This window comes from Saccopteryx leptura, chromosome 5 (genome assembly GCF_036850995.1).
Source record: "Saccopteryx leptura isolate mSacLep1 chromosome 5, mSacLep1_pri_phased_curated, whole genome shotgun sequence".
Lineage (NCBI taxonomy): Eukaryota > Metazoa > Chordata > Mammalia > Chiroptera > Emballonuridae > Saccopteryx > Saccopteryx leptura.
The window spans coordinates 53550372-53573971 of record NC_089507.1 but is presented as its reverse complement, the minus strand read 5'-3'; the positions used below and the strand labels follow the sequence as shown (position 1 = coordinate 53573971).

At 39.2% G+C, this 23600-nt stretch overlaps 1 protein-coding gene across 7 annotated transcripts in view; it reads right to left on the bottom strand.

The window, feature by feature from the left end:
• SLC4A4 (solute carrier family 4 member 4) overlaps nucleotides 1-23600 on the bottom strand; it is a 392384-nt gene that overhangs the window by 82105 nt on the left and 286679 nt on the right. For all 7 annotated transcript variants that reach the window (XM_066386293.1, XM_066386292.1, XM_066386294.1 and 4 more), the window contains 5 exons: nucleotides 23129-23286; nucleotides 15317-15404; nucleotides 13747-13901; nucleotides 12993-13109; nucleotides 10192-10366 (listed from right to left, as the gene is read on the bottom strand). In XM_066386293.1, the coding sequence (XP_066242390.1) occupies nucleotides 10192-10366; nucleotides 12993-13109; nucleotides 13747-13901; nucleotides 15317-15404; nucleotides 23129-23286 (693 nt within the window). The remainder of the gene's footprint in view (nucleotides 1-10191; nucleotides 10367-12992; nucleotides 13110-13746; nucleotides 13902-15316; nucleotides 15405-23128; nucleotides 23287-23600) is intronic.

The window sequence follows — 23600 nt, the reverse complement described above, 5'->3', positions numbered from 1 at the left end:
AAGTAGTCTCATGCAATGAATAACCTTAGTTTAACTGTACCTAGAATTTAAAGTGATTTATAAGTGAACTATCAGAAATCCCTTCTCTGAAACATTGTATTCAGGGTTTGGTGATATATTTTTAAAAAGGGAAAATGTGTGGATGTTTATATTTTTAGTAGCTATAACTCATAAAGACACGTCTACACCTTCTTCCCAGCATGCAGATGTCTGAGCCCGAAGCAGCAGAAGCAGCACGTGTCACAGAGAGCTCCAGTTCCATTCAGTTAGGCTTTTATTTTATTCCATCTTTGAGCAGATGTCGCCCATGGTAGAATAGTAGAAAGAACAAGTAACTGGCAGTCAGCAATTCTGGTGTTTAGACTTCATTCTGCCACCAAGAGCTAATGATCTTGGGGATGTCATTAATCTTTGTCACATTTAGTTTTTTCATGTCAGAGAAAAACGCTGAGCTGAGATAGTACAACAATGGACTCTGGAGTTAGGAAATCTCAAATTCACATCTAGTCTATACCATTCATGCAATGACTTTACACCAGTTACTTCATCTCTCTCTGCTCTAGTGTATGTGTTAGATTAGATAATGTATGCAAAGTGCTTCGCACAGTCTCTGATAGATAATACATTTTTTGAAGAAGAGTAACCTATACATAATGTATTTATTTAGATATAAAATGAAGTTGAAATAGATTATTTCCAAGGTCATTTCCATGTGGCTCATGACAAACAGTATGTCTTGGAGTCAGGAATATCTGACTTTAAATCTCAGTTCCCCAATCACCAGACTAACTCCTAATTCTCTCATCTGGAACATCAAGGACTATGTTACAGGACAATCACTGGGACTAAATATGACAAGAATATATAAGGAGCTAAGGATGAAGCAGAAATACAGCAAAATGTTGGTTCCCTTTCCTTTCCTGCTTCTCATCCCCTTCTTCCCAGCCTGCCTCTTTACCAGAGGAAGATGGAGAAAGTAAAAAGGAGTGACATGAAAAGATCAAGATTAGTCCTCAGAGAAAAGAGGAAAAGGCCTCTTTAGATTTTCAGTATTCCCCAGAGCAAATTCTAAAACAGCAGACGCCTTTCGGAGCAACATCACCGCCTTGGAGAGTTGCCTCTTTTTATTTCCTGTGTTACTAAACACACGGAACCAAATATAATGAAACGAAATCATTTTACTTTACAGCAATGAAGTCAAAATCCACATCCAAGCGGTAGAGCGTCGGCCTAGCGTGCGGAGGACCCGGGTTCGATTCCCGGCCAGGGCACATAGGAGAAGCGCCCATTTGCTTCTCCACCCCTCCGCTGCGCCTTCCTCTCTGTCTCTCTTTTCCCCTCCCGCAGCCGAGGCTCCATTGGAGCAAAGATGGCCCGGGCGCTGGGGATGGCTCTGTGGCCTCTGCCTCAGGCGCTAGAGTGGCTCTGGTCGCAATATGGCAACGCCCAGGATGGGCAGAGCATCGCCCCCTGGTGGGCAGAGCATCGCCCCATGGTGGGCGTGCCGGGTGGGTCCCGGTCGGGCGCATGCGGGAGTCTGTCTGACTGTCTCTCCCTGTTTCCAGCTTCAGAAAAATGAAAAAAAAAAAAAAAAAAAAAAATCCACATCCAATACAAGTTTTGACTACTTCTCTGCTTACATCAGAGTATGAATTTAAACCAGAGATGGCCCTTGTTTCACAAAACAGCCTAGAATACACAAGTCCCAAAGTAAATTTTTAAAAATTACGCGTAAAAGAACTCAGACCATAGGACCGAGATCACAGAGGAAAAGATATCCAACTATGATTGGTAGGACTAGCATTAAAAATTAAAAAATTTTAATTTATGCTGTCAACTTTGACTTGATTGCAGTTCAGTATCTTCACATAACTATTGTTGTTTTATCTCTTTTTATTAAGAAATTGATTATTCAGAATAATAATCACAACCCTGTGATTACGGAACAGCAATAACAAAGAGAAAAATGGCAAAACTCCCCCCCCCCCTCAAAACAATACAAAGATTTCCTATTTCTTTGATAACTTTCAACCAAGAACTACTTGGAAAATAAAACATTTTGGTGGCAGAAAATGATACAGCATTCACCAACATTATTGTTATACTTCAATTTAAAAAAAACAAACAAACAGAAAAACACTAAAGTTTCTAACCATAAAGAGAAAATCTGGCCTTTGTTGCTGGTAATTTACACACACTGTGTAGGATGTAGAATTATTAAAATTAAATTTCTCTAATAAGTCTTTGATTCTGAAATTTAGCCAAGAAGAACAATGCCGCCTAATTTAAACATCGCCGCTGGAAAGAGGCCCTGAGCTCCGGGTTACCTGCAGAGCTTTGATGTCAGGCTCCCAGCGTAAATCAAGCCATATGATCGAAAATGAGTGGGGAAATGAAGTGAGTATCTAATCAAACTTGAGTCACGTAAGAATTCACTGGGAAGGTTTTTTTGTTTGTTTTAAGAAAAAAGAGAGTATTGGTTCTTTACCTCTACCTTAAAAAATTAATCAGAATCTCTGAAGATCAGGCCTAGGGAATATCAGTATTTTTTCAGAGATTCCCAGGTGATTCTCATGTGGCCCCAATTTGAGTCTCATTCAAGGAACATTCCCTGCTCTTTCAAAATATGATTGACTGGTTAGTATAGTTAAGGCTCAGTTACACAGACCATTCATTTGCAATGGGGAAAAAGACTGGATTTCTAACCCTCATTTTTTACTTCACCTGTGTAGCTACAGCCTATAAATCAGTGATTTCCGTCCTGGAAGATCACAGCTGCCAAACTTTTATTGCCAGCTACTCGGCTTGAAAGTGCTTTGTCGTCATAAACAGGATTTCTGGTTACACTGCCCAGTGGGAACTGAACAAAGGGGAAGACTTGAAAGACAAATGAGCTCCCTGCTTAAAGAAAAGTAGAGCCAAAACCTTTACCAAAGAGCTTCAACTCCGAGTCTGACAGGACGGACTGGCAGGAGAAGGAGGCTCTACAATATTGTTTTGTTCGAAGAGCAGGGAGTACGTATCTAGATCATCTGAAGTGCCCAAACATCAAATGCCAGTATAACCTTACACAAAAATCAATTCCAGATGGACAAAAAAATGCAAATGAAAACATAAGAGAAGTAAGCTATGTGGGTAAATATTTTTCTAATCTTGGGGTAGGGAAACCTCTCTAAATATATCATGAAAATAGGAAACTACAAAAGACTGAAGATTTTGACTACATAAAAATTAGAATCTATACAGCAAAAGAAATCATATATAAGGTTAAACGACAAGGTGAATCTAGGAAAATATATTTGTGATGTTTCTGAAAAGCACAAGAAAAATATCCTTATTCCACAAGAGTTCTTACAAGTCAGTGAGAAAATACCAAATGCCTAAAAGGAAAATACATTAAGAATACAAACAAATTTAAATAAGAATACAGAGCAAAACAACAACAACAACAAAAAAAAAACAAGGCTATTTACCCTCACTAAAAAATCAAATAAATTTGAATTAAATAAGAATAAGCTATCTTTTTCAATCTTCAGAATAACAAAAATGAAAATATGGGACAAAATCCTGTTTTTGCAAGGGTGTAGACAAGTGAGTAGAAGTATGAATTGGCCAAAGCTTTGTTTATAGATGAGAAAATTGGGGAAAGCTAAAAGTCCAGTAACGGGATTTACTAAGTAAATTAAAGTACAAGTATCATGTGTACAAATAGATGCTGTCATTAAAAATGATTCTCAAGATGCATACTGAAGTGAAAATTCTTCCTTTAAATACCAGTCATGCTTTGAAACAGCATGTTTATGACCTCATTCATATAAAATCCTATACATCGATCTGTTTACACATGCACTGCAAAATGTTCCTGAAAAGGTTAATAATGCTTATTGCTGGGTGATGATGAGTTTAAGAGTAAAATTACATTCCATGTCATTTTATTGTGTTGCTTGAGTTTTCTACAATGCCTAATTATATCTTATAAACATAAAGCTATTCAAAAATCATCTCAAGCCAAACACAAAATAATTTTAGGAATTTTTAACATTTGGGATCCCCAAACAACCTAAATCACTATCATTTTCTGATCACCAAGAAAACAGTTGACAAAGGTCTTTCAAATAAAAAAATAATAATAATAATAACCAAACAAAGTTCTGGTAAGTAAAATAAAATCTGGTCACCAATTACTGACCTTCAATCCAACAGGTTTAACTCAGAAGCTGTACCCAAAGTGAAGCACATTATTCTGGGTGGAATCCCACCCAAGAGAAGAAATGGCCAGCCTGCCTTGAAAGCAGTGGACATTGCAGAGCCCCTGACTTTGTCCGGAAAAGTAGACATTTACTTTGCTTAGCAAAACTACCCAGTTGTACCACTCCAACAGATTATCCCCACCTGACTTTTTAAAATTGTAAATATGTGTCTGGAAGACTAGTTCAGGCAGAGAAACATGTCAACTCATATTCCTACTTCAAGGAAGAAATAAATTTTGGTACCAACTTGCAACATTTAGGTAAGCTAAAATTACTAAACAGCCCTAACTATAGTGAAGCAATTATCAACTTGCTTTAATCTTGCTGTTATAAACTGCATATGATAAGCTTCATAAAGAAATATTTATCTCATAGAGGAATACCACTTATGAGTAAGAAATTATATATTTCCAACTTCAGCCAATTGATTAAATATTCTCAGCATGACAGTGTATTAAAATAAAGCCTCAAATTTGGAGACGCCAGCTATAAATGTTCCTTATGATGAGACAAGTTCCCTTAAAATGTGTTCTGTTAGGCTCCATAAATATCACAAAATTCAGAGAATTCTAAAAATCTTACTGTATTTTTTACTATAAGGTTGTGAAAATAGGATTATATTTACTCTTGGGAAAAAAACTAAAATGACTTTCTTCATTCAACTTTTAAATAACCCAAACACTTGCCATGAAGTATCAAAAAATGTTCTCTATATCAGTCTCTTGCCCGTAGACTAAGCAATCCATAAATATTTGTTAAATAGACATTTAACAATTTAATTAGAAGTATCTAAATGAATAGAACAGTATGTCTGCTTGGCAACCAAGAATATAAATACTACACAGTGAACTGACGTGTATGCTGACAGAATTTAGTTGCGGAAAGGACATGTTTTTAGGATGATGAAGCTGAAAAGCCCTTGTTTACATTACAGTATGCCAAGGGGACCAACCAGACTGTTATGACTGTGGAACTTACTAAAGAGGAGAGTAAGAGTAATAGGTGTATAATAATAAAAGTGTCAGGCCTGACCGGGCGGTGGCGCAGTGGATAGAGCGTCGGACTGGGATGAGGAAGACCCAGGTTCGAGACCCCGAGGTTGCCAGCTTGAGTGAGGGCTTATCTGGTTTGAGCAAAAGCTCACCAGCTTGAGCCCAAGGTCACTGGCTTGAGCAAGGGGTTACTCAGTCTGCTGAAGGCCCGCGGTCAAGGCATGTATGAGAAGGCAATCAATGAACAATTAAGGTGTTGCAATGAGCAACGAAAAACTAATGATTGATGCTTCTCATCTCTCCATTCCTGTCTGTCTGTCCCTGTCTATTCCTCTCTCTGACTCTCTGTCTCTGTAAAAAATAAATAAATAAATAAATAAATAAAAATTCAAAATTTAATGAAAGTGTCAGAACAATTTCTGGATCTCAGAAAAGTTATATTCTTATCAAGCCGGGACTAGATCCGTGATGAATGTAAAGTCAACTGTTGACGAAATGGTTCAGTCAGGAACTCCAGAGGCCCAAGCTAAACTCTGCCCACACTAAACAAGAAAGCGGAGAACATCACTATGGAAGGCTCAGTGTCCTCTCATGGTCAAAATGCCGGGGTGGGGCAATCGTACAGTCATCCCTGCGGCCATTAAAACTGATTATGCTGGGAGCCATCCTGGTTTCAACTGTTTTATTTTTAACACAGGTGCATGGGAAATGATCCATATGGCTCCCCAGATCAGCTTCTAATTAAATGTGTGCGTGTACACACAAATATAAGGGAATATTAACTATATATATAGCTTATAAACTTATATGTAATTATTCAATATATACATTATTATATACAATGTGATGTGTGTGTGTGTGTGTGTGTGTGTGTGAGCTCTAAAATAAATGCTTAAATGTAAATTCCTGTCTTTGAGTAAGCAAGACCTCCTGCACAGAAGCTGGCAAAAGAGTTTGCTTAAACAACAGCAAAGCAGTGACTCATCTGTGTTTTCACAACATGTTTCTACCCAGCACCCCTGTCTATTTGGAGCCTGAAAATAAAGGCCCTCTGTAAACCATCTCTGAGTGTCTGCCTTTAAGAGCAAGGACACTGTTCTCAGTTGACTCATTTGCACTGCTGTGCTTTTGAGAGGAACCCACTGCTGCATTGTGAAGGCATGTGATATAACTGAAGATTATTTCAGGCTGTGCCAGCGCTTTTCTGCTTAGTCCTGATCTATGCTTAGTGTGCCAAACAGGGCCAGAGGCCCTCACCCCCTGAATAAGCCCACTACACACCACTATAGCTATCTCTTGGGGGCACAGAACGAGATAGCCTTATCGACAGCCTACACTGTAAATGCTGTCAGGATAGTCTTCTTATCTATTTCGGTCACTTATCTGTATCTCCAGCACTTAAAATAGTGTCTGGCACACAGCAGACAGTAAATAAATATTTTCAAAGGAATGAATCAACCTCTGCCATAGACTTGTGAAATGACCTGGGCCTTAGCACCAGATCCACAAAACACTTTGTTGTCCTGATGCCAAGACAAGAAGACTTCCTCCACTGCCAGAGCATCTAGTCCTCTGTCTGTTGAAGTACACACCCTCTCAGGGCGGAGATGCTCTGCAGTATGTCCAGTCACCTACGCCCGGGTCCTTAAAAATCGATATAACATATATGTGTGTATGATGTATATATACATGCAGTCATCTACCATTGCAAGGAAACCTAATATGATGACTGCAGGTAAACTTTTCATGTTAAAACACTAGGCTATGAAAAATTACTATATAACCATTGAGTTGGGTATATGTGTGCATGTACTGGTTAATTTCTGTCTATACAGACTATTGTAGATTTATAAACCCAGGACTTAGATCTGGGCAGTCACTTAATAACAGCATTATTTCACCCAAAAGAAATTAAAACTTAAAATAATAAACTCATAGTTTTAGTGAAAGTATCAATGCTGTTACAAAAATGTATTAATGAAATAATCAAACTATGTCTGGCAAATATCCTCATAGGTTTGAGGTGGATACTTTGAATTAAGTCAACTCCCACAAGTAACACCCAGCGAATGGTCATTTTAGTAAATGACTTAACATCCTGACCATGGAAAGCATTTATGTTTGTCCATAAGGTTTTTAAAACCCAGAAAACAACTTATTCCACCAGCAAGGCCCTTCCTGTGTAATTTACCACAGAAAAGAATAACACCCATGTTAATGGTACATAACAGAATCCTTTACTTTCACAAAAACTCACTCATATAGAAATTAATTCACCAAAGAGGGATCCACAATAGACTTTAACAAACGTCTCATCTCAGATGAAGTGTTCCAAAGCTAAGAAGTTCAATTCAGTTTTTTAAAGGCAATAAACAACACACAGGAGGTATTATAATGCCTCTATTTCCATGAGAAGAACATCCATGAAAATAAAAGTTTTGAAAAAAATATCTGTACAAAAATAAACTAACAAACAAAAGAGAAACAGACTCATAGATAGAGAGAGCATGGCTACCAGGTGGGAGGGGGTTGTGAGACTGGGTGAATACGAACGGCTTTAGGAAGTACAGACTGGTCATCACAAAATAGTGACAGCATGCACAGCATAGGAAATACAGTCAATCCCATTGTAATAACGAAGGATGGTACCAGGTGGGTACTAGAAATACTTGGGGGAACACTTGGTAAAGTACATTCTTTTCCAACTACTATGCTATACATCTGAAAATAATACAAAATAATATTGAATGTAAACTATAATTGAAAAAGAAAATCTTTTATTTTTATTTTTTTAATTTTATTTATTCATTTTAGAGAGGAGAGAGAAGGGAGAGAGGGAGAGAGAGATGAGAGAGAGACAGAGAGAGACGGTGGGGAGGAGCTGGAAGCATCAACTCCCATATGTGCCTTGACCAGGCAAGCCCAGGGTTTTGAACCGGTGACCTCAGCATTTCCAGGTCGACGCTTTATCCACTGCGCCACCACAGGTCAGGCGAAAAAGAAAATCTTTTAAAACTGCACAGAAAGTCTCTGTATTCTGAAAGACAAGAGAGTTGCTAGTCTCTCAACATCCCAGCTCTCTTCTTCTCCTAACAGACGGCTGCCTCCCCACTTGATGCTGGCCCCGGGGGCTTCTCCGTGCCTTTCTCCCTCTGGTTCTCTGGAAGGAACTGTTTCCGTTATCCTTATGCTCTCGTTTGGAGGAAGAGTGTACTCCACTCAAATACAGTCTGATTTTATAAAAATTCTATTACTGACATCACTGTTATCATGCAACCTTTTTTCATTTCTCTCTTATGAAAGGAAAAACGGGGGAAACACCTTCGTCTGTGTCACCCACGTCCCGCCACGCCTGGCTTCTCGTCCCCAGGCTGCAGGCCCGTCACTGGGAACCGAGACGTGCTCTCTGGCCAACCCAGTGTTATTTTAAGAATGTCAATGAGTTGCCAATATTTTAAAAATCACCAGATCTCACATAAAAATAGGAAATTTCAACCTTTTGTTGAAAATCTGAAAATGAAGGAATACTGAGTACCCTCCGATGGGAATAAGCAGGCTGAGTGGCAACCGCCACTCCCCACAGAGCAGGGCTCTCAGGAGTCCCCAGGCCCCCAGCTGGGAGGGGCCCAAGCGAGCCATGTGGGAAAGTCACAGGTGGGAAAATCACGGGAGGGTCCTCAGTCCCCAGCTCTCACATGCCGCCCAGCCTGGGCACCAGTGTCAGTCAAGAAGCCTTCCGGTGACTCCAACCACAGCTGCCAGCTCACCAGTGCGTGAGGACCAAAGAGAGAACCACCCAGCTGAGTCCATCAACCACCCAAAGAAATAAAAGGGTTGTTTCAAGCCTCTAAGTTTTGAGATGATATTTTATGCCATATTGGATAAGAGATAAAAGGTAAAAAGTGCTCCTAAGAAACTAAATACAACTGTTTAAAAGAGTTCCTCCCTTTTTACTTGGAGCAATGTACCTAGTCCCCATCCTATGTTTGTGTGTCAGCAGATGTCTAAAACATAAATGTGCCCAGGGGGAAAAACAGAAGTGGAAGAAAAGTAATCATTGGGAATCAGCTGTATTTTTTTAAAAAAAATTAAGCTGGCCGGCAGCACTGAGGAATACCACAGAGGTTAAACGGTACAGAGAAGAAAAGAGAGGGGCAGCGTTTGAAGGGGGCTTGAATCTGCTTCTCTACATACGATCATCACCTTCACACTCACTACTCTGTGCTCAATACCTAGCACAGTGCATATTTTTTTTCTTAATGACTGGATCAACTAAAAGTAGTTCTGTACTTCTTTTTGTGATTGAGGGAATCAAAGGTATCTTTTCTGTCACTAAAATGTCAGGTATTATCGACACAAAAGGAAGGCAAAGTAACCAGTTAAGTTCTGGCTCCTACAAAATAAGTTAGCCCAGAGTTCTTACAGCTTACAAGAAGTAGACTCAGGAACAGGAGGAACAACTCTTGTCTTGTACTTCTTAAAGCTGAGTTCTACTGACAGAGAAGCAAAGCCACCCTTGACTAAATCACTCAGTTGATGATTCTGTTGGCTCATATGTAAAATGCAGGTAATCGTGTATTCCTAAAAGAACGTGATCTTCAAGGTCAACAATATAGTCCATACATGCAAGGTAGCAGGAGAACTAAACTTTGTGCCCTGCACAGAACTACAGCATTTGATATGCTTTTGCCCAAATAGAACTGTATATCATTTCCTTCCCTTCTTTTCTCCATTTGTGACTCAAGCCAGATTTCATCAAGCTATTTTTATAATTACTGATATGTTGGAAATATAGCAGCAGGCCAGAAGCAAAGTAAAACGTATCATCCAGGAAAAAAAAAAAAAATCACGCTGAGTAACCGAAAGGCCATCTGCTTATAACTGAGCAGCAGGGGTGAGGCAGGCAATCTGGGCTGTACTATTTGCATCTTCCCCCAGACCAAACTCACCTGCATGTTGTCGGTGGCATCCCCAAGCAGTCCTCCAAAAGTGATAGCATTGGTTACAGTTGCCAGATAAATGAAGAGAATTGCTGACAGAGCCTGAATATTTAAAGCATCGTAAAAGTCACTGGCAAAAAAAGGTGCTTTCCTCTTTATGTCCTTAATCAGCCCACCACAGAACCTGGGCAGGGAAAAAACAGACATGTGACAATGTAAAATAAATTACCAATAAATGGACCAAGAGATAACTTATTAAACCACAAAGAGTCTGTATTTAAAGTGCTTGAATGAACATGGGACTGTTTTACCACTTGAGATAAAACCAGAAGACTAGAGATAACATTTCCTTCTCTCTCTGTCACCAAATTAGGTGCCATATTCTTTGAAGACCAGACAGTTGGTCTTTAGATGAGAAGGAATTAATTGTCTAGATAAATAAAATTTCTCACCGTATGAAGAAAAACATCCAACCATGTGAGCAGATCATACAGGGACCTTTATAATCTTGTCACAGCCTCCTTTCTAGCCTCATTCATCCATTCATTCATCATCCCACAAATGTTATTGGGCATCTGTGCTATGTCCAGCACTAATCTGGGTGCTGGAGATACAACAGTGAACAATACAGGGGAAAAAAATATCCACCCTCATGAAGTTTACTTTCTGTGTGGAGAAGACAAAATAGGTAAAATGCATGGTGCTAAAAATCAAGGTGGGGAAGAGGATTAGTAAATGTTGAAGAGCAGTGGTTGAAATATGATAGTGACCAGAACAGGCCTCCTGAGCAGGTGAAATGGGGGTGCAGACCTGAAGAAACTAAGGGAGAATGTCATGTCATGCAGGTATGTGGTAGGAGAGCTTTCAAACTGAGTCCCACTGCAAATGTTAGCAGGTCAGCTGATTTGTCATCAGTCCACTCAACCTCCCAGCCAAGCCTCACATCCTGGCCTCCCCTTGATGGTTCTTCTGCCTACAATGCCCTCCCTCAAAACTCAACAGCTTTCTGATGTCTTGACCTTTAGTCATAGTTCAAATTTCAACTATGGCTATTGCACTTGATAAGAACGGTCTATTCAGCCTGGCCTGTGGTGGTGCAGTGGCTAAGGCATTAACCTGGAAGGCTGAGGTCACAGGTTTGAAACCCTGGGCTTGCCCGGTCAAGGCACATACAACAAGCAATCAATGAACAAATAAGTGGAGCAACTATGAGTGATACTTCTCACTCTCCCCCTTTCTCTCTGTAAAATCAATAAATAAAATCTTTTTATAAAAAAAAAAGAACTGTCTATTCGTCTGGTGCTCACTGGCCCAGAGTTGTACCCAGCATCCTGCAGACACTCAATGCATTTAGAAAAGGTGAAATATGGAACAATAAAATGTCCGTGCAGTGATTTTAAAAAGACATACTTTTGGCCCTGGCTGGTGGCTCAGTAGATAGAGCATCAGCCAGATGTATGGATATTCCAGGTTCAGTTCCCGGTCAGGGGACACAGCAGAAGCAACCATCTGCTTCTCCCCGCTCTCTCTCTCCCTTGTGTCCCTCTTCCCCTTCTACACCTAGTGGCTCAATTGGCTCAAGTGCAGCCCCAGGTGCTGAGGATAGTTCAGATGGTCCGAGTGCATCAGCCTCCAGTGCTAAAAATAGCTCAGTACTTGACCATGGGCCCCAGACGGGGTTGCAGGTAGATTCCGGTTGGGGCACATGCAGGAGTCTGTCTCACTATCTTCCCTCCTTTCACCAAAAAAACCCACAAACCCAACAACAACAAAAAAAAAAACAGACATGTTTTCATAAAATGAGTATCCTATTAAATTTTACTCAACCCAAAATGAAACGGAGAGCCACACAGTAGAGGAGGAAGAATTGTCATGAAAAGAGATTTGGCCAGAGCAACCTGGGAAACCTGACTTCCCTACTGCAGGCTGGGGTAACCATGACCTGCGAGTTACTTACTTCTGTGACGTCACCCACTTCTGAGTAAATGTACAGGGCAGAGATGGAATCATGAAAGCCAAGAGGGGAAGACTGGCGCATTATTCATTCTTTCTGCCACACGTACCCACCCACATCTCTGTTTTCCTCTCTAAGACCCCCTTACTCACTCCGGGCCAGGCACACTGGCCACATGCCAACCCAGCACATAGCAGGCGCTCTCCTGTCTCCTCTCCCAGCCCCACATCACAATGGTCTGTCTCCCACCTCTGCCTTCAGGACTTTGCCCAAATGTTGCAATTCTCTTTAAGGCTACCCCTGGCCATCCTATCTAAAACAGCTTTCTCCCATTGCAAACTCCACACTTCTCCTTTGTTTTTCCCCATAAATCCATCACCACATTCTTTGATTTGCTCACCGTTTGTCTCCACCACTACAAAGACCCATAAGGACAGTGCTTTTTGTTCAGTTCACTGCTACATCCCCAGTGGTTGTGACAATTAAGTGCTCTATAAATACACTGCTCACAAAAATCAGAGGACCAGGGAACGTGTAGATACTCCAGTACTTTCAGCCTTTCGCATTTTCACCAATGAAATAAAAGTTGGTTTTGCATCTCATTTGCATAATCAAACAACTTTCTTTTTGACTTGTCATTTGCTTTTTCTGATGCTGTTGTTTAATAAAAAAAAATCAAATGCTTCTTTTTTATCGCTTCATATTCATTTTGAAATATCCCTTAATTTTTGTGAACAGCATATTTGTTGGCTGAACAAAAGTACACACCAGTGAATACCACGCTGATAGAAAGATGAAGGGAAGTTTAGATCTAAGGAGAAGCTCATCATGAATGACAAAAGAATCCATTAGTTACCGTCCAGTCCTCTGCAATTCTTCACTGTCCCCATGTCCTCCTCCTCCTCCGTGGCCTCCATCATGGGGTGTGTCCCCATTCATTTGAACATTTTCTCCACCAGAGTACATATTCTTTCTAAGACATCAGAGCCCAAGAGAATATTAGTGTATTGTACTTATCTACCTCTACGCTGTATCATGCACCAATTAATAAAGAAATGAGCTGAAAATCCTTTGGGAGAAATATCATGATTTCCTTCTGCCATCCTAACAGACAAGTCTAAAAGTGTTATATTTAGAGCCAAGACAAATGCCTGGAGGAATAGAAAAGTTGCACAAATTGGATATTGCCTACGAGAGAGAAACTGTTTTACCTGGAAAAAACCAGATATTCAGAAAATGGCTTCTTCTCAATTATCTCCCTTAATTTCTTAACCTCTTAAATCTACAGGACATCCTCTTCAGTAAAATGGTTTTCTCACATGTACAGAGAGTACCCAAAACATCCCTAATGAATTCCTGTGATGTAGTCTAATATCATAACCTGAGATCTCTAATTTGTAATCACCAAAGAACATCACCACATATAACATTCATTTTACAGGGTTAGTGAGATGTCAAACAAAGGCACATGTGTGATTCATCTGAAGTGAGATAATACATCAAGTTAAATGGAAATCTAAAAATATTAGGGCAGTTGCCTGATTCCATTTCCTTTACCAAATATAACTTCCTTCTCAAGGTTTAACACCCCCAACTGCTTGATAATATACCTTTTGTCTGATGATGGAAGACTCTTAGGAGGCTCTATCCTGATTGTTGGATCCCATTCCCCAGGAGGAAGGACAATGACTTCATCTAGGAACTCATCAATGCCAGCAATCAGGTCCTGCCTATCTTTTGCTTTGTAGGCAATGTCGTGAAACACCTAAAGAAAAATGAGAAACGTGCTGATCCAATAAGATAACTCTTCACATGCCCCATATGCCCAGCCTGAGGAATGCTATGTATAAATCACTTTAACAGTAATATAACCATACTTTTGGATTTCCTAGTACTCAGCTTGCCCCCAAATATTTCAGTAATAAACCTAAAGAATATAGGGAGAGGCATGAGAAAACAAATGGCTGTTTCTTTTATATGTTTTTTTTCTTCTATCAGTACTATAAAATAACATTGCCTATCATCTCCCATGGGTACGTACCATTACTGATATAGTTGTTATAGAAACTGGATGACAATGATTTGGAGAAATACACTAAAGAGTCATTCTGTCAAATAAAAATTACCAGGACAAACCACTGCTAATAATTCAAAAAGGAAAAAGTTCATACTGAGTGTTAAGATTGGATTAAGACCAAACACTGCAGCTCTCAAACACACAAATTACGTTAACTATGAAAAAAAAAGTCTGCCTGACTGATGGTGGCATGGTGAAAAGGGTGCCAACCTGGGACACTGAGGTCCAAGGTGTGAAACCCCAAGGTCTCTGGCTTGAGCATGGGATCAACGACACGTTCCCATGGTCGCTGGCTTGAGCCCAAGGTTGCTCGCTTGAGCAAAGGGTCACTGGCTCAGTTGGAGCCCCCCCAACTCCCAAAAAGGCACATATGAGAAGCAATCAATGAACAACTTAAAGTGCCACAACAACGAGTTGATGCTTCTCATCTCTCTCTCTTCCTTTCTCTCTCTCTCTCTCTCTCTTGTGCTCGCAAAAAAAGAAAAGAAAAAGAAAGAAAGAAAGAAAGAAAGAAAGAAAGAAAGAAAGAAAGAAAGAAAGAAAGAAAGAAAGAGAGAAAGAAAGAAAGAAAGATCAGAATTATATTGGCAACACATTAAAGCAAAGGGCTCTAAGCAGGTGATATCTGTCTAGCTATGAGAGGCTTAAGATATGTGTTAGGGACTTACATATCATCAGCTAGGTAAAAAATGAAACTGAAAAAAGAACATTATGTATATTCTGGAATGTAGACAGTGTTTATCTGCTTATCTACTTATCAAGGCAATAACTAAACTGTCTAAGACAGCAAATGTTCCATGTCTTTCATGCAAATATCTAAAAAAGGAGCTTTCTGAATGTATAATTCAATTAGAATGATGTGGTTGCCAGCCTTCTTTATAACTGAGGTACAGTCATTCGTGGCAAATAAGCTGACATCTATACAGTTTCAAAAAGTAAATTTTATGTTGTAATAAAACATATTTTCCTTTATTTTCTAAACATTTTCCATTCTTAAAACTAATATATGTTAAATATTCTTTTAAAAGTTCACGTCACTGCATTTAGAGTTTGAGAACACACAGGTAAGACATTCACAGATCACTATCTTCCCAATATCCTACCTCGTCGGACATCAAGGTGGCAATGGCTCTGCCGATCTCATGGTAGGACTTGGCTTTCCCCTTCGGACCTAGGAGAATGAATAAGAACCTAATGGAAGAGGAAAGAAGCAAAGACTATAACACACATTTCATCAAACTCAAAATACATAAAACCAAGACATATTTATACTAGTTCATAAAAAGGTTAGGTCTAGAATTCATCTTTAAAAAATGTAATATTCTTGGTAATATGACAGACACTCTTTCTACTACAGCGAAACATAACTCGTTGTTTAGTTTATTTGGAGGCAATGGAGAATTCAGCCTGGAAACCTGAGAAGCACCTTCACTGAGAAGGAAGAGTTTCGCCGCATGAGTCATTCAATCTTTCTTTTCTAAACTTTTCTTTCTCTCCATTTCTACTGAATTGCAGAATCTTTGGGAAAACCCATTAAACACAATAACTAGAAAGACTTAGTGCATCTTCAGATTTTTCTGACTTTCCCTTTACCCAATATGAGCAATGACATATGATCTTCTCCAGACTTTTAAGAAATGTTTCTACTCAGAAGTGACTGGGGGTCAGCAAAAACTAAGTTTTCTACAAGTAAGTCACATGCTGACAACTAAAGTAAATAAAGAGAATTATGAAAAAAATACTCAAAGCATCATTCACCGTTGGGTTTTGTGTGTGTGTGTGTGTGTGTGTGTGTGTGTGTGTGTGTGTGTGTGTGTGTTTGGTGGGTATCTTCATTTTCCTTTCCAAACTTGTTTTCAATAATAAGCTTCTCCCCTTTTAGGTTCACTTCTTATCATGGTAGAAGAAATCCCTCACTGATCACAAGGGCAAAAATGCATGTCTTAACTAGAGAGGAGGAAACCTCAACATTGGATTAATCAGTGCCTTGTCTATAACCGTGTCTTACCTAACACAGAGATAAAAATGACCACATCATATATTTGCACAGCTTTTTAAAGCCTGCAAAGCATTTCATATCCATCACCTCATTTAAACTCCACACAACCCTTTGCAATAAGGACAGGTATCCTATTCCTCTTTAATGGTGAAGAAACTGAGACTCAAGGAGGTTAACGGATAAGCCCAAAAACTGTGCCTGGTAAATAAGAGCGTAAATAGACTTCCTACCTCTTGTTCTTTTTAGTACACAATTTTGCCTAATATTAACTGGTCCATCCTATATACACCACCAGGGTTGTGATTCAATAGAGAAAGGCTCTCCAACCATTGACTTCCATAGAATACCCTGAAGAAAGATGTTTGGCATGTTTAGCTGGGGTAAGAAATGTTAAGTAAAATTTTATGATACTAGGAATGGCTGAGAACTTAGCTTAGTGAATTTTTGTTTTTTATTTATTTATAAACCTCAATTTATTTTTTTACATTTTACTTAGAAAATTAAATTTAACAGGGTGACAATGACCAATAAAAGTACACGGGTTTCAGGTAAAGGTTTCTATAAAGTTTGAACTGTTGATTATGTTGTATACCCATCTCCCAAAGTCAAATCATTTTCCATCACTTTATATTTGTCCCTTTTTACATCCTTCTCCTATCCCCTCCCTCACATCCCCCTCCCCCTGGTAACAACTTCACTTTTATACATGTCCATGAGTCTCAGTTTTATATCCCACCTATGTGTGAAATTATACAGTTCTTAGCTTTTTCTGGGTTACTTATTTTACTCAGTATAATGTTCTCAAGATCTACTCATCTTGTCCTAAATGTCACTATGTCATCATTTCTTATGGCTGAGTAGTATTCCATTGTATATATGTACCACATCTTTTTTATCCAATCCTCTATTGAGGGACAATTTGATTGTTTCCATGTCTTGGCAACTATACCTAAGTTTAAATAAAAAAGATTTGACAGCAGTTATTCTTGTATGTGTTAAAGTCTATTCCAAAATGCCCTTGAATACATAATTCCTTTTTTAACTATAAAATTTAACCCAAAGAAGAAAGAACACAGGAAGTAAGAAGATAAGAAGGTATCTGAAAGTATGAATACTTAGGTTTTATCTCAGAATAACCATGAAGCCATTCAGTACTTATTTGCTTAGAAACTAGTTCCGGAGTGGGCGGCAGGTTCACTGTCCAGTGTTATGGTGAGTGAAGCAGCAAAAGCAATCAGGAGGTACTAAAGTCTGTTCAAGTAAGAAGGAAGTCACTATCTGAACTAGATTTTAGTTCTTCTAACACCAAAGTTCAATTGACACTGGATCTTTTCTTCCTTTCAAACTAGACCTAAATTAAATACCACTACATATGGTATTATACAGTGCTCCTGAATGAGAGTAAATTGTCCAACGGGATGGATCACTGATTTGAGTACAACGCGGGAAGAAAATATTTAATCACCAAGGCAAAGAAACACCAATAGTACTGGTCATATTTCCCAACCCTATTTGTCTGTCCCCCAGTGGCCAGCTGTCAGGGCCATCAGGGCAGAGTTTTAGGCAAAAGGGGACAGGGGCACTGCAGCAAGAGAAAAAGGACATCAGGATCCTTAATACTTAATATGTTTTTAAATAATGAGGTTTCTGTGCCTTCCACTTTTTTTATTATTGCTATATATCCCTAAATACTAGTTTTTCAGTAACACATTCCATCTAAAACCTGTTCAGGGCACACGTGCCTCCACTTGCCTCTCCCTGGCATCTCCATCAATCCTAGCTTACATATGCATGTTATGGAGATGCACGTTTATCAACTGACACATCAGTTAATTTGCAGGTTGACTATATGGCAACAAAGCCAAAATACTCTCTTGTTAGAAAGTGAATAAATTACTCTCAGTTATTAATAGTCTTCAAACTTTGGCAGACGATGGGTGACTACTCCAAGAGCTGATGGAACCATGGAGCCTCTAAGCTAAACGTATGAATTGAGGACATATATTTGTTTTTCTTTTTTTAATTTTCATTGAATTTATTGGGTTAACATTGGTTAATAAAATTATATAGGTTTCAAGTGTACATTTCTATAATACATCACCTGTATAACGTACTGTGTGTTCACCATCAAAAGTCAAATCTTTTTCTGTCCTCATTTATTCCCCCTTTCCTCTCTTGTAATCAGCATATTGTTGTCTGTGTCTATGAGATCTTTTTCTTAACCTCTTCACTTTTTTCACCCAGCCCCCAATTCCCCTCCCCTCTGCCAGCTGTCAGTTTTCTGTATCCATGACTCTGTTTCTACTGTGTTTCTTTCTTTATTTTGTTTATTAGATTCCACATAGGAGTGAAATCATATGGTATTTGTCTTTCTCTGACTGCTTATTTCACTTAGCATAATACTCTTCGTGTCCATCTATGCTGTCACCAAAGGTAATATTTCCTTCTTTTTTTACAGCCCAGTAGTATTCCATTGTGTAAATGTACCACAGTTTTTTTATCCACTCATCTACTGATGGTCACTGGGGCTGCTTCCAAATCTTGGCTATTGTAAAGAATGCTGCAATGAACACAGAAGTGCATATAGTCTTTCAAACTAGTGTTAAGAGTTTCTTACAATCATTTACTGTGGTCTCTGCTAAATCAGTAACAAAGAATGAATAGAAGTAGCAGACCAATGGTAAATATACCATTTATCATAGCAAACCAATATCAGAATTATAATGTTCCAGAAACTTCAATAAATTAGGCAATGTAATTATATAAATATGTGATTTTATATGTATATGTACAAATATAAACAATTTTCTTCTTTAATGAAAAGCCATCAAGTGCCAAATAGAAATAACATGATACATATCAGTTAAATGTTTTGCATGGCTCCAGTCAGGGACCATCCAGTAAACCCATCTCTTTAAAATGACAGAATGAGTGAGAAAACCTGGCTATCAATAAGCAGTAGAAAACGTCATCTCAGGTCAAGAATTCAATCTGTAGGAACAGAGACCCTGAAGAAGTCTCTAATTTGGACTACACTGTTGAAATAGGGATGAGAGATCCAGGAGCCTGACCTGCGGTGGAGCAGTGGGTAAAAGCATCGACCTGGAATGCTGAGGTCGCTGGTTTGAAACCCCAGGCTTCCCTGGTCAAGGCACATATGGGAGCTGATGCTTTCTGCTCCTCCCCCCCTTCTCTCTCTGTCTCTCTTTCTGTGTCTCCTCTCTCTAAGATAAATAAATAAAATCTAAAATAAATAAATAAATAAAAGTTCTTCTCAATGAAAATGTGTCCCTTGTTTAAAAAAAAAAAAAAAGATCCAGGAAAACTAAAAAAAAAACTACTCATCAAGTTCAAGTGCCTTCTGCTTGAAACGTGTTCTCTCCCCTTTAAAACCTCAAAGAAGCGAAAGCTGTTACAACTTTTATGATAGACAAACATCTTGCCAAACTCAGCTTTTATAATGTACTGAAAACTCCTTTCATGACCCAAGCTGTTTTCAGTCAATGGACAGATGTTATTTTTAACCAGAAGCTTTTTTCTTTATTAGCAAATTAGAGTAAACACCACATTTGCGTGGCTGGAAGGGCACAACCCATGTTGACAGCTCAGGGGGAAAATTAATTTATGTTACGCAGTTCTTTTGATTCACTCATAACTAGAAATAGTTAGAATTTTTAATAGTGCTTCATTGTCCCTGGAATCTTCATGAGGCGCTTCTACTCTTGTGAGCTTTTCCATGTAACTGATTATGCCTGGGGAGGATGCCTGCAGCCTTTTCCACAACAAAAATAAGTGCCAGATGATCTGTGTCCGGAACCAATGGACTACACTCACAGTCACAAAATAATTACAGCCAGAAACAGAGCAGAATATCAAAAAAAGAGCCAGCCTTCCTAAACCACTCAATCTTTTTAGAAAGGATGTGCACCCCCCTCCTTCCTGATATATCACAGCTATTTCTAGAATAAACTCAGCATTTACCAATCCTCTACTCCCTTCTCTCAAAACAACAGTGAATCAAATAACCCATTATTCATATTTAGCAGCTTCGGAAAATGTGGCTGAACTGCAGCTTCCACAATAGATTCATGAGGACCACAAACCAACCATAACCAACCACATTACTTAAGTAAACAGTAAACAGAGGCTAGCAATTGGATTATTGGACATGACAGAATTGAACTCACAGGACCTCTATCCCAAGCCCTCTAATAGAATGTTTTATGGTGGTGACAATTAAAGTACAACCTAATTTTTAAGCAAATAATTATCAATAAAATATATATTAACTTACAGTGAAATTAAAAAAGTACATATTCTAATTTTTTAGAGGGCTAGAACACACTGAATAACTATTCACCTTAGACATGAAAATCAAGGTCAGAAAGGGACAAACCAATCAGGGGCTTTTATTATTCTTCATGGAAAACCCTAAAATATTTTATTTCTATCCATTCTAGATATCTCCTTGGATTCTCCCTAAAAGTCTGGCCTCACAGTCAGAAATCTGTGGTCCTATTTCTACCGCTGATAGTGGGTCTTCCCTTTGCATCCATCATTCAACTATAAAATGGGAATAATAATACTTATCTCCAATGTAGCTCATAAATGAGTTAGTAGCATCCTCTATGGATAGATAAAGATGACAGCAGACAAAGTGTGAGCAAGATGCTAGGAAAACCATAAACGTATCCTACCAAGTGAGTAATGCTCAAAAAAAGTTTGCCTGCTTTCACATGGATGGCAAGGAAGGCCCCTAAGTCAATACTATTCACCCAGATGGTAGCTGTTGAGATATCCTAAACAGAAAACTCAACTAGATCAACCACATAACAGAGTAGAGAAGCTTCTGAACTCCACACAATGGAAACTCCTAGTGCTGTACTTCCTAAAAGGTGCACAGTAGTGATACTGTTGGTTATAAATAATAACAATAGGCCCAAGAGCATAACTTTCCTCTGCCTTCAAAAGGAAAAACAATCATTACAAGATTGTGCACAAAAGCAGACTTTTCGGGTCTCCCCGTAGTACAGCAGGGAAGCATGCATGTGAGAGCACCCAGTGGCTGCGTGCGGAGGCAGCCCTTCCCAATGACTGCCACATTCCTGTGGGATTTCCTTTATTGGATTTCACAGGATGCAGACATTGTAAATGGCCCCACATTACTCATACACAAAAAAAGCTAATGAGACTCCCTAACCAGCGATTGCAGTTTGCACTGGTTCAGAGGACAGCAAATGGATAAAACTATTTCCTGGAAAAATGTTAACATGCTAGGATATATTGTTCTGATGATTGCCCCCGAAATAGTTTTATGACAGTATTGAATTACATTCCCTTGAATGGCTGGGCTCCTTTTGTTAATTCAAATGATGTTGTATTTCACCTTGAGAATCCCGCCGCACCCCAGTACAGGAGAATGAGACAGGCAGGAGCAGATGAGCAGGGCGACACAAAAATGATTACACTTTGCTACTCAATTAAGTTCATACTATTGTTAAATAAAAAGTCTTCAAAAACATTTTTCATTGGTAGCTTTTAAAGAAAAATAATAAAAACGCAATTTCATACTTCTTGGCGTATCTTCTTTTTCCAAGCCCCAGTAAAGTTAGTCGTCCAAAGAGACATAAATAAAACCATGGGGACACACAGCTGGCCTGCAGCCACGGTCTGAGTCAGCTCGTTTCGCCAGGTGACTTCTGCGAGGGCTTCAAGGCCCTGCTGGCACACTTTCAGCAAAAACTAAGTCACAGAGAACACAAATCATGATAACCCCACTGACTGAATAAGCAGTGGCATGTCCTTTCCTCTGCTATTTGTCCAATGACTGCCTAACAATGACAAGTATTATTTCCATTTCAAGTGTCTAAGAAATATAAAAATAAGGGAGGAAATGCTATGACCAGAAAGAATGTCCCATAATCTATAAATTGGGAGGCCGTAAAAAAAAAAAAATGTTCTAATTTTCCTCCTAATTTGTCTCTAAACAAACCTCGAGCCCCTTGTGGTTGTCAGTGAATCGTGCTCAGGCCAACTGAGATCACTGAGGAGGAGTCACCGCCCTCCCTGCTCACCCAGGGCAGTTTAGAGAGAAAAGTCACCTGCCCTTGCTCTGGGACCTGCAGAAAGAACACATACGCCTCCCAAAGAGTTCCTATTCACATGATAATTTTCAAACATCAATTTGAAGATTACAAGTTTCTCTTCAAACTCTTCATCGGCACAAGTTTAAGTGAAGCACGAACTTCTATTCACCAATCACATTCGTAAGACAAGCTTCCTAACTCTACTGAGCGGAGTTGCCAAGGGAGTGAAACAGGACGAGTTCGAAGATACTGCAGTATATTATTGAATACATGATTATACCAACGGTAACATGCTATCTTTTAAAATAAAAATTTATGTGACAAAACATAACAATAAAGGGTGCAAAGTTAAGGGTACAGCATTATATTTTTTATGGATATGTGTGTGTGCACATACACATACTATCAATTTTCTGATAAAAAAAAAATAGAGCAAATTAATGTAACTCTGACCTCTGAGCCAGTTACCATCTGAATGAGCTTGGGCAAGTTAGTTAAACTCTCAGACTCAGTTTCTTCATCTGTAAAAATCCATACACCTACAGTTTCTACTTAAAAAATACCATTGTGAGAATTAAATAGACGAATCCATAAGAAGAAACTATACAGTATATAGTCCAAGAAATGGTTTTAATTGTTATTATGATTACTATTATTTAAGTGCCAAGTAATGTGATAGCACAAAAGTCAGAGAAAAATGTTATTTCAAATTAACCCTTTTCAGCATGCCCACCCTGGGTGGATCCTCATTCTAGTGACTGTCTAGCTTGAGGGCGAGGAGATCTCCCTGTTACCACACTGCAGGCACTGGCAGGTCAGGGTCAGCTTACCGTGTGGGCACCGGGACCTCGGTCAGGGCGCCCAGCATGACAGCCTGCTGCAGCCGGACGAAGGCGATGAAAGGCGCATCCAGGAAGTCGACCTCCCCGACCAGCACGTTGGAGGCTTCTGCGTCACGGGGCAGCTTTTTCATGAACTTGTTCTTCAGCTGCACGGGAAGAGCCAAGGAAACACAACTTATTTCCAGAGAAGGGAACACGGGGAAATACTCCATATATCAGTCAAGAAAATTCCTTTATCCGAGTCCACATGCAACAGGACCTAGCTGCAGCCATTCCCATTGTTTAACCATTCTGTCTCTTTTATTGAATTAAAAAATATTGAGGGTATAACAACATGGTTTACATATAAAACAATGTTTACATATAAGGCAATTCGTTTATTGGTTCACTCACTCGGTACACATGCATTGAGAGTCTAGTAGGAGCCAGACTCTGATCTAAGCCCTAGGGATACAGGGAA